At 34.4% G+C, this 19,512-nt stretch overlaps 1 protein-coding gene across 1 annotated transcript in view; it reads right to left on the bottom strand.

Annotated features, from left to right (window-relative positions):
- Positions 1 to 19,512, bottom strand: part of Dnah14 (dynein axonemal heavy chain 14) — a 322,525-nt gene that overhangs the window by 158,978 nt on the left and 144,035 nt on the right. Inside the window, 6 exon segments of the mRNA XM_078022909.1 lie at positions 646 to 854; positions 3,118 to 3,211; positions 3,870 to 4,067; positions 5,983 to 6,117; positions 11,268 to 11,357; positions 18,901 to 19,072. Coding sequence (XP_077879035.1) covers positions 646 to 854; positions 3,118 to 3,211; positions 3,870 to 4,067; positions 5,983 to 6,117; positions 11,268 to 11,357; positions 18,901 to 19,072 — 898 coding nt within the window.

Below are 19,512 nucleotides of genomic sequence, written 5' to 3'. Positions count from 1 at the left end.
TTAGAGTTATTATTCATTAAAGGGCAAGTGGTCAAAAACAGCTCAAGTAATTATCATTCTCTGGAATGATATATGTTTCTGACCATAGTTTTATCAGACAACAGGCAATTGGAGGAGTATGTGTAGGGAGGTGTATTGAGGCAGTGTATGTGGTGAGGAGAACTGCTTACCTAGAAGTAATCCTGGACTTAATTAGCTATATTATAGCACAGAGCTAATCATAGCTAATAATTAATTTCATTTATAGAATATACTTATTTTTTTGTGGTGTCTTTTACCTCCTCACTACTGTCTTGACAATGTGTTTTCCAAGTTCTAAGAGTAAGAAAAGGTCTCAGGGAAATATTTCTTCTGTTGGAAAATTAGTTCACACCAGCAGCCTAACCTGTCTAATTGAAAGCACTACTTACAGTTGGGGAAAATATTGACACTTCAATTATTGAGAATAATTGAATTAAGTAATAAATGCATTCATATTCAATTCTAGATTATGAGACTTTGGGGTCACAAAACTTCTGAACTACTGGGTTGTGCTTCTGGATCCAGAGGTAAAATTAAAATAAACATTAAAGTGCTATCAATAGTGACTGGCTACTATCCTAAACAACACGTTTTCTTTGTTAAGAAAATTTTTTGAAAACTTACCATATATATCATTGCACACCGGCTGACAGTAGCAGGACTGGCCTGAGAGAGAGTATCCATTTCAAAAATAACTCTTATCTTGCTAGTTAAAACTATTCTCTCACTGTTTGCTAGGAACAGTGTTCTAGTTTCATCAAACACAGAATTTAGATTCTCTATCCACAAAGTATCCACTGGACCATCTAAGATAATCCACTGCCAGTCAAAATCTAGAGAGAAAAATAAGGTAAAAGGTAATATAACTGAGAATAATCTCTATTTTTTATTACAATCTTGCAAATTTTCTGTTTTAGAGAATATTTTCTAAAATGAAAAATTGTCTTAGAAAACACTAGGTATTGTTTAGACATGAATTGGATAATTAATCTTTAAAATGTGGATAGAAGACCGATTTATGATCTTTTTCATAATAATATGATTTGTAAGTATGTCAATCAGCTTTTCATTGTTGTGATTCAAACACTTGACAAAAACAATTTAGAGGAGGTAAAGTTTATTTTGGATTCACAGTTTCAGAGATTTAGTCAATGGTCAGCTGATTCCATTGCTCTGGGCCTGTCAGTGAGGCAGAGCAATGTGGTGAAAAGAGTGTGGTGGAGGAAATCTTCTCAGCTCACGGCAGTTGGGAAGCAGAGAGACTGAGCAAGGAGCCAGGGACAAAACGGCATGCCCTCAGTGCCCTACTCCCTCCTGCCTACAGTTACCACCAAATGATACTTAAATTATTAATCCACCAAATGAACTATTCCACCAATCAGAATTCAGCTCTCATAATCTAATCATTGCACCTCTGAACATTCCTGCATTGCCACATGAGGTGTTTGGGGGTCATCTTGTATCTAACACCATAAGAGTGAGTTTGCTCCTTCCACTCATGAGTAATTTTTAGCATGCTACTCTTAGTAAATAGCAAAGGGAAAGAGATACTCTTCAAATAATCAAATAAATGAAAAGTTTGGAGTATATCACACTTGGAATCCATTTACTCGTCTTTCCACATTCCTCTTTCTAGTCCATCTGGGCCACTTTAACAAAACACCTTAGACCGAGTTACATATAAATAACATAAATTTATTTCTTATGGCTCTGGAGGTTTGAAAGTCCAATATCAAGATGCCAGCATATTCAGTGTCTGGTGAGAGCCATCCTCTTGGTTCACAGAAGGGTGCTTTTTCCTCTTTGTATCTTTTTTGTTTTCCTCTTTGTGTCCTCTTTGTGGTCCCATTAAGTGGCCTTTTTTTTTTTAATAAGGGCACTAATTTCAAACATGAGGACAGAGCCTTCATGACCTAATCATTTCCCAGAAGCCCCACCTCCTAATAGCATTAACTTGAGGGTTAGGAGTTACAAGAATTTGGGATATAAACCTCAGATCATAGAATACACTATATTTCACTGTATAATCAATACAACTGAATTAATGTATGTTTATGAGTATTTCATGCATCCTAATCTTGCACCAAAGATAGCGTGGTAAAAAATAGTTTCTACTATACTGGCACAATTTTTTTTTAAAAAAGCTTCATATAATGTGGTCATATTCTACTTTTTTTTTGCAAAAAAATGGCATAAAATCTGTGACAGTTATGCAATGATATTTAGCATTCCATAGCCAACACAATTTCTACAATTTTAGAAAATCCATTGGTCAGAATAAGGGAAGTGTGAATAGGTCATTCTGAAGACAGAACATAGCTAACCACCTAAGACATTAAAGTATCCCTGAGGAGAGCTAGGATTCATACAGCCATCACTGCTAAGATGGTTTCTGGCTGACTGAAATACCCACCCTAGATATTGTCCTAAAACCCCATAAAGAAAACTTATTATGCTCCAATCATTATATCCTATCGAAAATGACATACAAATACTTGATGAAGTAGAAGCAGCAGCAGAAGTCTCTTTTAAAGTCTGGATCATAAATGTACCAACAGTGGATGTGTTGGTATGAGGTTCAATTGGAGTGGGGAAAACAATGGTTGGGGATCCTCTAGTAGACTGTCAGCTCCTTTGGAGTAGGGATCATGTCAAATACACATTCTGTCACACTGACACAGAGCAAAGTGGCTAGTACATATAAGGTGTGCATTCATTTTAGACAGATTTGCAGAGGGCTACATGATTTTTCCTGGGAATATAGCAATTGTTTGGAGTCCCACTTCAGAGGCCCTGCTGTTTTTCACATCATTATTTATTTTTGCCATTAATATCTACTTGGTTTTTATGAAGAACCAATGGTCATTTATAAAATGAAGAACTATTTAAGCCTTAATATTTCTATATCATAATAATATATATTATAATATATGGTGAGACACACAAAATTTAAATAAACGCAAGAGGAAATAATAAATTGTGCAAGCCAAATAGCACTAGGCAAAATATATTTAAAGATACAAAATAGGTCATATCAGTTTAGAATATGTCTTCTGTATTATTAATCATCTTCATGAATTTAATAAAAATACTTACTTGGAATTTGTGGGCATTTTTCAATTTTCTCTAACTCATTCTGAAAAACAGTATCATCAATATCTGCTGAATCAGAGGAACCAAGTTTGAAAACCTAAAATAAGCAATCAATAATGTTAAAGTTTTTATCTGAAAATTCCCAACCACAATGAGTGATATGTTAGTATGCTTTCTTGAGTGAGAGAAACATGAAAGGCAGGAGGTTCTCCAGCTGAAAAGGCTGACACATAACCAGCATACTATAAGTTGCAAGTAACTGACTTGCAACTACTGCTTATTTCCTTTTAGAATATTATTTTTTTGTTTCTTGCTCCCCATGCAAAAATAGTACATGTTTGTTGTTTAATACTCAAATAATACATCAAAGCACAGGAAGAAAGCATAAGTCTTTGAATTTCCACCATGTATAGACCACTATCATTGATATTTTGGTGCATATTTTTTACCTTGTTAATTTGTAAGGTAAATTGTTGGTGCTAGGATCACTATATTATTTTCTATTTAAAATTGGATTCACTTTGTGTTTCTTTCAAGGCAAAATCTTTAACTTCACTCAATTGTTTACTGACCATTTTAAAGTGCAATGGCACATTTTCTTTTTTTAAAATAATTTATAATTTTCTTTTTTAAAACTGTTCATAATCCTTTAAATTTACTTTTAAACTAAAAGGTATCTAGTGATGTTTTAATATTAATCATTGCATAAGTACTTAATCCATATTAGCAAATAAAAATATTCATTCTGTACTTACAGCAGATAAACCTGAGATTCTTGAATTTAGTCCAATATCCATGTTTTTCTTTGAGTACACATAATTTCGAAATGTTGCTGATAATAAGCCATCAGTCCATTCCATAGTATTAGGATCCAATTGTCCATATAGTTCATTAAGAGTGATGCACTTTGGATTTAAGACACAAAGATCTACTTTTCCTTTTTTTACTGAAATCTGGAATGAATCCTGTGTGGTTTAAAAATACATTATAGTACAACTTTTTGATTTGTGCAGTATTAACAAAATGATTTAGAAGGACTTTTCCATCAAAGAAAAAATCTCTATGAACGTGGTGATTTACAAGAAACAGTAAAAATTGATTAATTAAAGTTATCCACAATCTATAAATCATTATTTTAAAAAGTTCTAAACTTACAAATAATTATCTGAGGTGTGTGTTGCAGGGTGAAAATCTCAATGTGCTGCATTTAGGAACACAATATTTAAGATGGGATGTGATATATCTGGAACCAGGGTTGATGTACAAATGAGAGAGGGAGTAGGAAACTTTGCCAGAATAGTCACTCAAGTACATCATATTTGCAACATTATAATCTGTCTGGGTATTGCCTGAAGAACTGGTCTCTATTTCATCTACGGTATTTCACCGTATAATCTTCATTACCACATAATTGTCACATCCTATTTTTTAGTCCCCCAAATTGGCTTATGACTTTTTTTTTGCATGATTTGCATGGAATAATTCTGTTCATCACACTGTTAAAAGATAAATAGCAGCAGTGTATTTACCAGTGGCATATGGATACACATTTGCCTTCTCCTGCACTATGAAACTTAAGCTTGGAATTCTTGGTGTTGGTGCAATGTCAGTGTATTTCTGAAAGTTGATTGTGGCTTGTTTAGAGCACTGCAGTATTAAAGGTAAATAGATCCTATATGAGTGACACTAAGGACAGCAGTTCAGATAATGATAGTAGCTCAAAATTTTCAAGTGCAGAAGATTAAATTTTCTAAGTGAATACTTTTCAAAACTGTAGTAAAACAAGAAAAAATGTTTTCAGTTCATTCTTTCTTGGTCATTATTATTTATTTATTTTCCAAACTTCTCACAATTGTACATACTACTTTTATACTAAAAAACCGTTTTAAATTATTACCTATAACATTGTTGTGAGGATTAAACGAGATAATTTAAACAAAAGTGCTTTAGCACAGTACTGGACCCATATTTAGTACTCTGCAAATATGAGTTATGATTATTATTATTATTTCTGAGATAATGTACCTCTTTAATTATAATATTTTCTTAAGAACTTATTGAAATCTGTTGAGAAAGGAAATTTAGAGGAAAGGATAAAAGATAAAGTACTATACAAATGATTTTTAAGCAGGGTAGCTTATACTAACAGAGAAAAAGATTCACACAACTCAGAACCTGACTTTCTAAAATTTTTAGAATACATTTAAATTAAGTAACTCAATCATATAATGTTTACTGGAGTCTATTTTTACTGGAGCCATTCTAAAAACTCAAGGATAACCATGTTTGTAAATCCATCAACATAGCTTATTACATTAACCAGTTAAAATATTTTAACTGAATATTTTAGCTGAAAATCAGTTAATAAATTCTAACAACAACAACAACAACAAAGTTTTGGGGAATAGAAATTTCCAAAGTATGATAAAAAATACTTGTCAGATGTCAAGAGTAAGCTTCATATTAAATGCATTCCTAATAAAGTAAGGAACATATCCTATAGTTAACATTGTTTTGGTTAATCAATTTAGTAAGATAAGCATATAAGTAACATAAATATTAGAAAAGAGACAAAAATTATTTTGATTTGATGATGATTTAATTGATACCAAAAAAGAAACTTACAATCCATTTAGAAAAGTGACTAAGTACAAAACAAATATACAAAATATACAATTCAAAATATACAAATATACAATTCAATAGTTTTATTTCACACTAGTTTGTATCATTACAATGATACATAACTATCAAATTACTAGCAATAAGTTTAATAAGTAATGAAAATATTTATGGAAAAAAATAAAATGTTAATATAAGTAGAAAATATGAACATAGGGGAAACATTTTATTTATAGGAACATTTACCTTTGAATAAGATTCCCTTTGCTTAATTGATAACATGTCTACAACTGGTAATAGTATTAGTGCTTTTTCTAAAATTCTTCTGATTGTTGTTTTTCCTCCACCCGTTGGGCCCACTAACATCACACCAACGCAAGCCTAAAACAAAATTAACATTAATAAATAATTTAAAGTTTATTTAAAAAAATCTGCTTATATCCGCAGATTCTTCCTTCAAATTGCTGTTCAATCCATTATAATCTGACTTCTGCTTTTACTTAGATAGGCTAATGCTAAAAGCATCAGGAGTCTTCTGCTCTTGCATGTGTCCTATCTTACTCTGCACTATATGAGGACGAAGCAAGAGTGAGGCCATCTACAAGCCAGGATGAGGATCTTACCATACATGGAATCTGCCAGTACCTTGATATTGAGCTACCCAGCCCCCATAACTGTAAGAAATAAATGTTGTTTAAGCTACCCATTCTATAGATTTTTGTCATAGCAACCTGAGATGACTAAAACATTTGGTTGTTACCATGTCTTCTGGAAGATTGTAATAGCAGTAAGAAAATTATTATTTTTTAAAATAATGACATAAATATACATTAAAATTCAAATATGGATAAACATAGAATATATATTCACTAACTTTACAGTCTCTGTAGCCTCACGGAGTTCTTGTAATTCTCTGATCAGACAGTCCTGGATGCTACATTTGGCAAGGTGAGAATGGTCCAAAAAGCCTTTCTTATCAAATGGAAATTGAATATTCAAGAACACAGCTAGCCTTGTTCTAGTGAATCATGAAAATGTGGCAGTTATCTCCCTGGGGTAAACTTCATCCCCCACTTGACTTTTTAGAATAACACTGTTGGTTCAATGAGATCTTGATTCATAAAGATTCCCTGGATAAAGTGCCTGGGTCTGGTTTACTGATGGTTCAGCTAAACTGAACCCTTAGGCATCTCACTGGTCAGATTCAGAGCCAGAAGATTTGTTCACTTTACTTGGTGGACACAACTCTCACTCTTGGGTTTTACCAATGGCTTAGATATTTGGTCTGCCACTTGAAAAAAAATTTCAGTCTAGAAGATTAAACATGCCCCCGCCCCCCGCCGGGCTTGAGGCTGTGAAGTGTGGAAATAAATGATGATTGATGACCAACTAATCTAATTCACTCATGGGCCCATGGTTCATTTTTGATGATATTGCCTAGAACCAACCTGCTAATTGAGCTTACCCTGTCCAGATTGCCATAACCTCTATGTGAATCCAACATCTGAACATTGCAAGTGAACATTCTAAAATTTTCACCTTAAAACAACACCATCATAAAAAAGAACTGTGTGTTTCTGATGCAGAAGCTACTACCACACTTAATGACTCTTGCCAAAAGTTGATATGGGTGGGAAGCCACAATGAATAGGGCATGAACTCAAAGAGAGTCCTGGCACATTGACAACATTAGATCTCTATTCCCCAAAGGGCTATTGATGATATCTCACTAATGTTGAAATTATTTAAGGTATGGGGTTGATATTCCTATCTAATCAGCAGACTCTGGCCATATCATTGTTTCTTGAAACTAATTTATATTACATGTGTAGATTTCTGGACCATTTGCAATCTGACAATGGAGTACCTTTTATCACAAAAGTCACTAAACAATGGACAAATGATCAAGGGATTTGATGGACCTTTCATACTCCCTAAAGTCCACAAGCATCTGGTATTATTAAGTATTGGAACAGTCTCCTCAAAAATTTACTCTGTTTGATTCTATCTCCCCCACATTCTCTTTGCCTGTATATCTTACCAAGGAAGTTCAATCACTGAATGTAAGTGTCTTCAGGAAAAGATCATGTCCTTTCATCTGCTTCTTGAGTAATGATTAATATAAAAGATATGGGGAATTATATAGACATATTCTGAAAAGTTGGGATTCAGTCCTGAAAATTCCTGGGCATGGTGCTTCTTTCTTCTCCCTAATGACAACACCATGACACTCTAGTTGATACATATTCCATGCGATAGGATGATAAAAATGAAGACTAGAAGGGTCAAATTTAATCCTGTTTCAACTATCTAGATTCTCTTAGATTGATATGGTATTAGATCACAAGGATAATGACAACTTGACTGATTACATTACCAATGTAAATTTTATGAAAATATCCCTCTTCCTCTTGCATATAATCCTTCAAAATGAGAGGTCTGGGTGCAAGCAGGGGATGCTTGGAAAATTACTATGGTTAAATTACTGAAATGGGATACACCAGTGTTGTGGTAGTACAGGAACAGAAAAAAAACCTAGAAGAAATGCCTCAGATTCTGGGGGGATCAGAGGGCAAGAAGGGATATAGAATATCTTTTGTCTTTCATATGTGTCTTTCTAACCTTCTTCAAAAAGGCAAAATCCCTGATGGGACTATCTTAATTCAACTGACAGGATTTAATTATTATTCTGCTTAACTTTACTGGAGAGTCTATTAGAAATAGCAGGGATGGGCTCAGCTCTTGCATCTCCTGAGCAAAACTCTGTCAATACCTCCTGATGTCTTGAATGTCTTTCTCATCTCTGTTCCCAGTGCTAGATCATTCCATGGAATGATAAATGACATGCTGACGGCATGGCAAATTGATTGTCCATCCAGTCACTTCAAAAATAAGAACCAGATTTAATTATTAGAGTTGAATTGAGAACCCATGTTGGAGGACAGTCAACCTGTACCATTCCTCACCTTAAAGTGCTATAGGTTCTACTTAGGAAACCCAGTAACTGTAAAAACCCACTTTCCTTCTGAGTGAAACATGTGCACCCTTAGTGTTGCATTTCTCCCATAAAAGTCAGATATTAATCTGACTCCTCCTTAAAAACAATGTAACTACAATTTAAGGGTAGTTATGAATGGCAAGCATCCAGGATTTAAGAGAATAGCACCTTGACCTTGTAAGGCATTCAGATCAGCCTCAATTCACTGGCCACTATTGTTATGAATGATAAAATTGTACTAGACACTTTCTCCTTGTGGGTAAAGGCAAAAATCTGTGCAGTTGACAATAAATATTGCTAAGTATGGATCAATGCTTCAGAGATCAACAGGTATGGTCAATACAGAAACTTAAGGAGAAATCCATCTGACTTTCTAAGGTAGATTCTGATGGTTTATGGAATATGTTCAACTGTTTGGGCTTGAGACCTTGGATAGGAATGATTGAGATCAATACTTTAGGTTGGCCTTATCCTGCTATTTGGTATCCTATTAACAGAAGCCTTAATTTTGTCTGGTATGAGCTAAAATGAATATACTTTTGGTCCTAGTCCCTGATAGTAAGATTAATCAGAGTGGTCAACAGAATAGTGTACTCATGAGGAAATTTGATCAGAAGCCAAGTGGATGTATAAATGAGGAGCAGATGTTGTTGGGAGGCAATGCTTTAGGTGTTTCTGAAAGATTTCTAAATATATTCTGAGCAGAAGCATTGGCAGTTTTATCCAGAATTTATCTTTTCAAAAATATTTGTATACCAAACAGTGTCTCCTATCAGGATACAGGATTTATTTTTTGTGTGTGTATGTGTATGCTAGGAATTAAACCCATGTATTCTACCACTGAGCTACATCATTATATGAGGGCAAATTTATTTGCTACCCAGAATTTAAGAATAATGTCTCATCCAGGGACAAAGATTGGGCCTTTTTTTGCCCTTAGTACCCTTCTAAAATTGGGGGGTTCCTAAGCTCAGGGGTCTTCTGTAACCCAGCTTACCACATGTGCAGGTATGACCTACCTGCAGGTATGACTTACTGTGGGAAGTAAGTCTTAAGGAAATGGCATGGAAGATATTATTGTGGCTACTGCTATTGTTGTGTATTTTGTCTCTGACCAAGGATTCTACTCTCTTTTGCCAATATGAACCAGTGAGAGGTTAACTTGACAAGCTACATAAAGTCTTGACTAAATATGCGTATGGAGGAAAAGATGTAATATCACAAGTTGAAAACTCTCGCCATAACTATTAGTTAAATTCTACCTCAAAATCTGAATAGGATATTTTGATAGAAGTCCACAGACAGGTTTTAAGAACTCTTAAGAAAGAGAAAAGGTCGAAATTTTGAAGAAAGAAAACTTCAAAAATAACAAAGGTGGGAAATTAGTTACCACCAGATATGAAAAACTATAATATTTAAGCTATTAAACAGTTATGATATTTAAGACTATGTGGTATAGGGATAGAAACAGAGAAATAGACCAAAGAACAAAATATAGAAAAAAGCAATAAAGAAAACCCTATTAGACATGAAGACTTGATATACTATAGAAGTAGCAAATCAGTGAGGAAAACTCTTGGGAAAGTTGATTATCCATTTTTGGATCCTTATCTGATGTCTTTAAGAAAAATAAATTTTGAAAAATAAATAAATATAAAGAAAGAAAAATAAATTTTGTACAATTTAAAAATGGAAAATACAAATAACTTAAAACTTTTAGAAAAAAAATTACAGAAAATATATATTTCCAAAAATAGTGTTAAAAATTTCTAAAAATAGGATATGAAAAATGCAGCTCATAAAGAAAAAGAGTGGTGGACCTTATTGCATTAAAAGTGTCTTCTTATAAGTCAACACCATAGACATTTCAGAAAAGCCAATTATTTAAGAGAATGTGTTTGAAGTGCATATAACCATAGAATTATGATATAAAAATATGTGATGAGGGGCTGGAGTTGTGGCTCAGTAGTGGAGTGCTTGCCTCACATGTTTGAGGCACTTGGTTCAATTCTCAGCACCGCATATAAATAAATGAATAAAATAAAGGCCCGTCAACACTAAAAAATATTTTTAAAAAATGTGTGATGAAAAAAATCTATGTTTATTAAGAAAAAGATGAACAACCCAATTGAAAAAATAAGTACATTACATAATCTGAAAAGTCAGGGCTAAAAAACATTGAAAGGATGTACAGTTTTAACTAGTAATCAGAGATAGGTACATTCTACTGTTTTTGCAAATAGTTCATTCATGGATGAATCAAAGAAGGTGTAGCAATGGGATTTAGAATATTTAACACCATATTTGTAGGGTTTTTACAAAAACTTGTTAAGGGGATAAAGGTGAAAAGATTAATTTGTTGAGAGTTATGATCAGGGGTCAAATGATAAAGACTAAGGGGACAGTTAATCAATGTCCCTCAGTTTTAAGAATATTATGATAGCCCTCTTTCGTTATAACTGTTGTTATTTTCCTCCTTGACTGTACCTATTAAAACCCAGGCAAAATTTACCAAATGCTATTTTGCACTTACCTGAAGTTGATTATAAAACTGAACGATCTTCTCTTTCTGAGGTGACCAGTGTTGTAAGCCTAATTGTTGTGTTGCAATATATATCACTTTCTAAAAGGAAATAAATACATAAATTTAAAAGGCATTGTAAATTAAGCCAATCACCATTCGTTTATTTGTTTGTCTTTGGCAGTGCTGGGGATTGAACTCAGGAAGTCTTGCACATACTAGGTAAGTGCTCTACCACTAAGCTATAACCTTAGCCCAAACCCTTACATTTTAATTCTCTGATATTTCTCTTAACTAGTTACCAATTACTGTAAGACAATAGTTACAAATTTTTTCTAGTTCAAAAACCTCTGACTCTGAGAATAATTAAAGCTACTATTATTCTTTCTAGAAAACAAAATATAATACACACAAAATTTCATGTTCAGGAGACATCTGGTAGCAAGTTCATAGAACCTCTCCCAGCTTAAGAAGCCAGATTTTAAGATATATTTAAGGACTAGCAATTACTAGAGTATAGCTGTTTATTCTACACTAAAGGCAAATGTAAAAGGTTCTATACCTTTTTATAATTTTAATTACATTTAGATAGTTTATCAATTTCCTAATAATTATTTTAACGTTTCAAAGTTAAGAATATTCTAAGACAGCAAATAAAATTGATAGGATTGAAAAGATACGGGGCTGGGAATGTGGCTCGAGCGGTAGCGCTCTCGCCTGGCATGCATGCGGCCCCGGTTTGATCCTCAGCACCACATACAAACAAAGATGTTGTGTCCGCAGAAAAACTAAAAAATAAAATATTAAAAATTTTCTCTCTCTCTCAAAAAGAAAAAGAAAAGAAAAGAAAAAAGAAAAAAGAAAAAGACAAGACAAGACACCATGTGACTGATTGTACATTAAAATACTCCAAGGAGTAGTTGTGACTTGGAAAGATACTTAATATTCTAGTAAAGAATTATAAGGGGAACCTTGCTTCCTACTAAAGGAGGGTTTATTTCAGTGTGGATACAACTGGTAACTATACCTACAGAAAAAAAGTGTATTTCTCCTTTCTTTTTCACTGAGCTCTTCCACTTCATTGCTCATTCCTCACATCCTTACAACTAGACAACAAAGCAGCTGAAGGAAATTCAGCAGGACTTTTCAATGGAGAAAAAGGCACCTCCAATGGCAAGACCAGCTGGAGGTAGGCAATCAGCTGAGAGGAGTTGTTAAAGAGCAACCGCTTTATTTAAATAGAGTTGACAAGATCACTTACTTGAAGGCCTGAATTTTGGGCAGTGTTAGGCATAAAGTTTATGAATTCTCTGCTGTTAATAATACCAGCCACACAGATGTGGAATAAAAATTGCTTGGATGCACAGTAGTTCAACATAATGGGGAAAATCAAGGACATATTCAGACAAGTCATTCTCTTGATTAAGTATTTCAATAAATTCTTAGGAAAGTTTTGAAATAAAATCATAATCTTATTTTAAAGTATTCAAAGCTATATATGTTGTTCCTTGGAGTTAACTGGATGGCCAACTACACACAGCTTTAATTTGATGACATGGTTTCAGTAATTCTCAGTTAATCTTTTGGTTACTCTGAGTTAATGTCTTCTATATTTGGACAGTGTTAGAGACAGATGCAAATAAATTAGATATATCACAATTCCCTATTACACAAGATTTACATTCTTGCATCTCAAATAGTATAAATAGCAGGCTTACGGTATATTTCTTTAGTAAGATATGTTCTTATGCAGAATATACAGCCTATACATAGCTGTCACTGTGTAAACCATCAAAACTACAACATTAAAGAGAAGATTGGTTTGGATATGAAGTGTCCGCAAAAGCTCCTATGTTAATGCAGAAATGCTTGGAGGTGAAATAATTGGATTGTGAGAGCTATAACTTAATCAGTCCATCCTAATTTGAGTGGACTGACTGGGTGGTAACTGTGGGCAGGTGGGGTAAACCTAGAGGAGGCGGGTCACTGGGGATGTGCCCTGGAAGAGTTTATCTTTCCTCTGGCCTCTACCCTCTTCTCTTTACTTCCTGGCCACCACCAGTCAGATGGGCCCAGAGTATTGGATTCAGCCCACCATGATCTAAATCTCTGAAACCAGGAGCTCAAAATAAATTTATCCTCCTCTAAGTTATTCTTGTCAGGTGTTTTGGTCACAGCAATTAAAAGCCGACTAATACCGGTATATAAAGAGGCTCAAAAGTAAAGTCATTGGGCTTCAGTTGTAGCTCACTGGCAGAGCGCTTGCCTAGCTTGTGTGAGGCACTGGGTTCGATCCTTAGCACCACATTAAAAATAAAATAAAATAAAGGTATTGTGTCCATCTACAACTTAAAAAATGTAAAGTCATTAATATACATGCAAGAATGCTATTAGACAGGTAATGCTATTTTTAAAGCTATGACTTGAAAAATGTTAGAGTTAACCTGGAAAGTGTCTAAAACTTATAACTAGAGGAAAAAAAGGGGATTTTGTAGGTTTTGCCTCCGAAAGATAGGAGGATGCTCATGTAAAACAGAGAAAAGCTCATCAACTGACATTTCTCTTCTTTTTATCCTATTAAAATAAAACCCTCAAAATGTAAATGTAAATGAAAATCTTCAAAACTTAGGTAGTAGTTGAGAGACAAATATTCACTGTGTTTCTCCTGGAAACCTCACAAGCAAAAAGGAAAAAAAAAACACAGATTGAATTTTATTAGAATAAGGAAATGAAGAAAACCTACAAAATACAAAACACATGGAAATACCAAGAAAATAGCTAAACTTAGATAGATTAGTGCTGGAACATGCAAACTGTTGGATCAGAAAAGTCAAACTCATTAAATCATGTGGAACAAAAGATCACACATTATATTGCTCTTGTTAATTCAGAGAACTAAAAAATAAAATATTGCATGTTAAAAAGGCTGAGTACCCAAACTCATAACTACAGAAATTATAAATATCAAAGACAAAGTGAAAAATTTTAAAGTATGTGTAGAGAGAATACAGAGGAACAAATATTGAGGTGACACTGACTGAAGAGTGTCCTTAGAACAAAAAGAAAGAAAGAAAGAAAAAAGGAACAACAACAACAACAAAAAACTACTGGAGAGCATTGCTCACTGAGGTAAGTGACTGTGGGAAAATGCTGAAGTGCACACAACTAGCACAGAATTTGGCACGGTGTGAAGGGATAATGAGAACACAGCTGTTTGGGGATTTGCAAACAGGCTGGTTTCAGAGAAATTCTCAACATATGCTTGTAGTACTATACCCGGGAGTGCCTTGAGAGGTCGTATCTGAGCTTTCTTCTCTTTCTCCAGGAACCCAGAGCAGGCATTGCTGCACTGTCTTAGCTGCTGACTATCATTACCCAGTTTGACCCTGGAGGAATGTAACTGAAACAATCCTGCTGAAAAATCTGTTTAATGAATGGATGACCAGTTAATGACACAGAAGAAAATGGAACTCACTTCCCCATTAAGCTGGTGGTTTGGTGACCTGTTGAAGAACAGGGGACTGAGCAGGCACATGGGAACTGGGTCTCAGAGTGTCAGAGTTGTGGTGGTGGATTGTAGAAGGCCTGCCTGTGCCTCCTGACCCAGTGCAGAGTTATTCTGACTTCCGAATGGCTTTCACAAAGGGTTCTGGAGACTCAGATGTGCTGTAATACTCAGCATTAGCTTAGCCCTGGGTGTGTGATGAGAAACACTCCTTGAATGCATTTCTGCTGGGGGAACCTTAACAAATATTTCAACAAAACAGGAGATATAAAAGTTCCTGCTCACAACCCAGCCCTAAGAAGGCATGGTTGGGACTGGAGGCTGAAGACATGATCCTGCACATCTACCCCCTTAGTTTCAGCAGAGAGAAAACAACACAAAGATTAAGGAGACTGCACCTACAAGGGACCTTTATATAGGTTGTTCCCATGCCTTTTCAGACGGTATACTGCTGATAAGATAGGTGGGATAATCACAGAGGGCATCTTCACATTTTCTGCTGTCTATAACATACAACCGGAACTGCCGGAGATTCAACTACAGGGAAAATGTGACCCTCGGGTTCTGACCCAGTATGATCTATGTCAAAACCTCCTAATCACAGCCAAGAAGTAACAAGGAAACTAGTACAAAGTCCAGATGGAATTAAACACAACACTATACAACCAAATGACACCCCAGGACACATAATCAAGAGACAGCTGTTCCTTAAGAGGGCCCACACATAAAATTGGAAGAGAGATCCATCCCAGCAGAGATACGAATCTCAACGTAGAAACATAAGAAATGTGAAAAAAACAAAGCAACATGACTCTCTCAAAATTTATATTTCTCTAGTAACTGACTTTCAAAGATATTGAAATGGATTAAAAACCAAAGAATTCAAAAGAATGATGTTAAAAATGGTCAAGGGCTGGGTGTGGTGGCACACACCTGTAATCCCAGCAGTTCAGAAATCTGAGTCTGACAAATCCAAAGCCAATATCATACTAAATGGGGGAAAACCAAAAGCATTTCCTGTAAAATCAAGAACAGGATAAGAGTGCCCACTCTTACCACTCTTATTCAATATAGTAATGGAAACTTTGGCCGGAATAATCAGGCAAGAGGGAGAGAAGGGATACAAATAGGAAATGATGAAGTCAAATTATTCCTATCTGCAGATGACATGATTCTACACCTAAGAAATCTTAAAGAATCTACCAAGAAATTCTTAGAACTGATAAATAAATTCATCAAAGTATCAGGAATTCAAAAATCAACAAACAAGTTAGTAGCTCTTTATACACCAATAATGAACTTGCTGAGAGAGAATCAGAAAATGAACAAACAAACAAACAACAACAACAACAAAACACCTAGGAGTAAGCCTAATCAAGAAGATAAGACCTGTACAATGAAAATTATAAAACACTTAAGAAAAAAATTGAAAACAACACCAGAATATGGAAAGCCCTCCCATGTTTCTGGATTTAGAGAATTAATATTGTTAAAATGGTCATACTGCCAAAAGTGAGTTATAGATTCAATGCAATTCCCACAAAAATACCAAAGACATTCTTTACAGTACTAGATGAAGCAATCTGAGAATTCACACAGAAGCACAGAAAACCCTAAATAGCCAAAGTAATCCTGAGCAAAAAGAACAATGCTGGAGGCATCATAATACCTAATTTTAAAACATACTAAAGAACCATTGTAACAAAACACCATGTATATTAGCACAAGAGCAGAAACATGCAACCATGGAATAGAGCAGAAATGAACCCAAACATCTATGGCTATCGGATTCTCAAAAAAGTAGCCAAAAACATGCTGAATAAATGATGGCCTTTTCAACAAATGGTGCTGGGAAAAATACCTGTAGAAAAAAAACTAGATCCCCCTCTCTCAATCTGTACAAAAATAAATTCAAAATGGATCAAAGACCTTAAAATTATACCAAGACCTTTGAAACTACTAGAGAAAATGTAGGGAAAATTGGTACAGGCAATGTTTTCCTGAATAGGACTCAAATAGCTCAAGAAACAACAGCAAGAATTGACAAATATAATGCCCTCAACTAAAAAGACTCCTTTACAGAAAAAAAAAAAAATGAACAGAGTGAAGAAACAGCCTACAAAATGGGAGAAAATCTTTGCCAGCTATTCATCTAAACAGGATTAATATCCAGAATATATAAAGAACTAAAATAATTTAACACCAGAAGAGCAAGTAATCCAACCAATAAATATACAAAATGAGCTGAACAGGCACTTCTTGAGAGTACTACAAATGGCCAATAAGTATATATAAAATGTTCAACATCATTAGCCATCAAAGAAATTCAAATCAAAACTATTTTGCAATTCCATCTCACACCCAGTCAGAAAAAGAAACACACACTGTTTGTGGTAATATGAATTAGTACAGTTATTTTTCCTCAAGAAACTAAAAATAGAACTACCATATGATCCACTCCTGAACAAATTCAGCAAAGTATCATACCCATATTTATTGAAGTACTATTCATAATAAACAAGTTATGGAATCAGCTTAGATACCCATCAATGAATGAATGGATAAAGAAAATGTGGTATATATATATATATACATATATATACACACATACACACAGTGCAATACTATTCAGACATAAAGAAGAATGAAATCGTGTCATTTGTAGGTAAATGGCTGGAACTGTTACACAAAATAAGCCAGTCTCAGAAAGATAAGTTCCACATGTTTTCTCTCATATGTGGAAGCTGGAAAAAGAATAAAAAAATTTTAAAATGACATGAAAGTACAATAGGGACTACTAGGGTAGGGGGACCAGGATAAGGGAAGAAAGAGGACAAGAGAAGGTGGTAGGGAGAGAGGATATGATCAAAGCATATTATATGCATATGTAGTACAATATATAATGTGCAACTTAATTCATTATAATTTCTGCTTTTGAATTATTTCTATCAAGTCTAATTTTCCCTGACTCAATCTTCATTTTTTTTTCTTTTTTAAGTTCCTCATTGTGCTCAAAAATAATATTTATTCTGTACTTTTTGGGTAAAAAGTTTTACAAATAGCCTGCCAATTATATATTTTTTTAAAAGAATAATTATGAAACTGTTTAAATCACATTTTCTAAAGTAAATTTAAGAAACAACATCCCCCCAAATAGAGTCTGAGGGAAAGGAATAAATATGCTTAATGGCCTGAAACTTGTTAAAAGGTTGGAAAGCAGAAAACAGGGAGAAGTTTGTGGTTGAAAGAACAGGGAGGAGAGGGGAAATGGAAGGAAGGACAGAATATATTCAAATGACAACCTGGTGCAGCCAGATTGTAAAAGCTTTTATAAGTCAAAATACTTTACTTTGATTTTGTACTGAAAGCAACAACGATCCACCCTGGCCTTTTTAATTTCACCAAACTTATGTTTTAGGGATGCAAATCTGGTGGCATTATGGAAACATACTAGAATTCAGGGAGTGGTAGGATGCTATACAATAGTATTAGAAACAAAAACACTGATATCCTACGAAACCAAGACAATAGCTATGAGACTAAATAAGTAAAAGAAACAATAAAGGGCTCTATAATTATAACATAGTTTTAATGATTGCAAAATAACTTTTTCATAATTCTGAACTAATTTGATTTTCTTTTTCTTTTGGTACCAGAGAATGAATCCAGGGGTGCTTAACAACTAAGCAACATCCCCAGATCTTTTTATTTTTTATTTTTTAGAGACAGGTTCTCACTAAGTTGCTTACAACCTTGCTACTTTGCTAAGGCTGGCTTTGAACTTGGAATCCTTCTGCCTCAGCCTCCTGAGCTGCTGGGATTATAGATCTGTGCAACTGCACCTGACTCTAAATTGATTTTCAAAATACCTCTTCAAAGTAGGAAGAACCAACACAACATCAACATTTGAAAGATGAGAAAATTGAGAATGAAAAATGTAATAGTTCTCCTTGTCTAAACAGTTACATTTAGTCTAAAATTCCTTTTCCCTAAAAGGATATGCATGTCTCCATTTTTGTCTCCCCTATTATAATATAAATAGAGCATTTCAGGAAGAACATAGTATATTTAATCCACACTTAGTATAAATTGATATTCCACAACTAAATAATCTGTGATGATTTTCAAAGATCTTATTACCTCCAAGGCAAGTTGATTTACTTTTGAAACAATCACTCCAGGAAAAAAATCTCCTATAATCATTTCAAAAAGTGCATCATCTTCAGGAATGAATTTTGATGAACTAGATTCTCTTATGGCCTCTATAACAATTGTAGTTTCATCTACTTCAGAAGGATTATCACTGGTGTCACTTGAATGGTTGAAGAAAAACATAAAGGACAAGTTAGCAAGTTTGCTGACATTACATTGTCGTTTTTAGAAGTGGCTGTCCCAATAACCTTTCTCCCTTTGCCTCACTACTAGAAGCCATGTAGTTTGGGTGGGATTAATCAGGTACCCAGTTCCAGGGAGCTGGTCTAGAATAGTAAGATTAAAGCCATTCGTGAGTCACTGATTCACGGATGGGCACGAGCAGTAATGGTTTTTGGTTGTAAATAACAAAATTAATTTAGTCTAATATGAAGTGAAAAGGTTGATTTATTAAAAAAAAATCTCTAGTACTAGAATCAGGCTATCAGGCTATGCAGCTGGGAACATTGGCCAAAATTATGCTATAAGACTTGTGAAGAAATGACTGCTACCATTAACAGATCCAGTCTGCAGTGTCTGTCCCACCAATTCATCATTGAT

Source organism: Ictidomys tridecemlineatus, chromosome 10, assembly GCF_052094955.1.
Source record: "Ictidomys tridecemlineatus isolate mIctTri1 chromosome 10, mIctTri1.hap1, whole genome shotgun sequence".
In the NCBI taxonomy this organism is placed as follows: domain Eukaryota; kingdom Metazoa; phylum Chordata; class Mammalia; order Rodentia; family Sciuridae; genus Ictidomys; species Ictidomys tridecemlineatus.
This window is presented reverse-complemented; position numbering and strand designations above follow the sequence as displayed.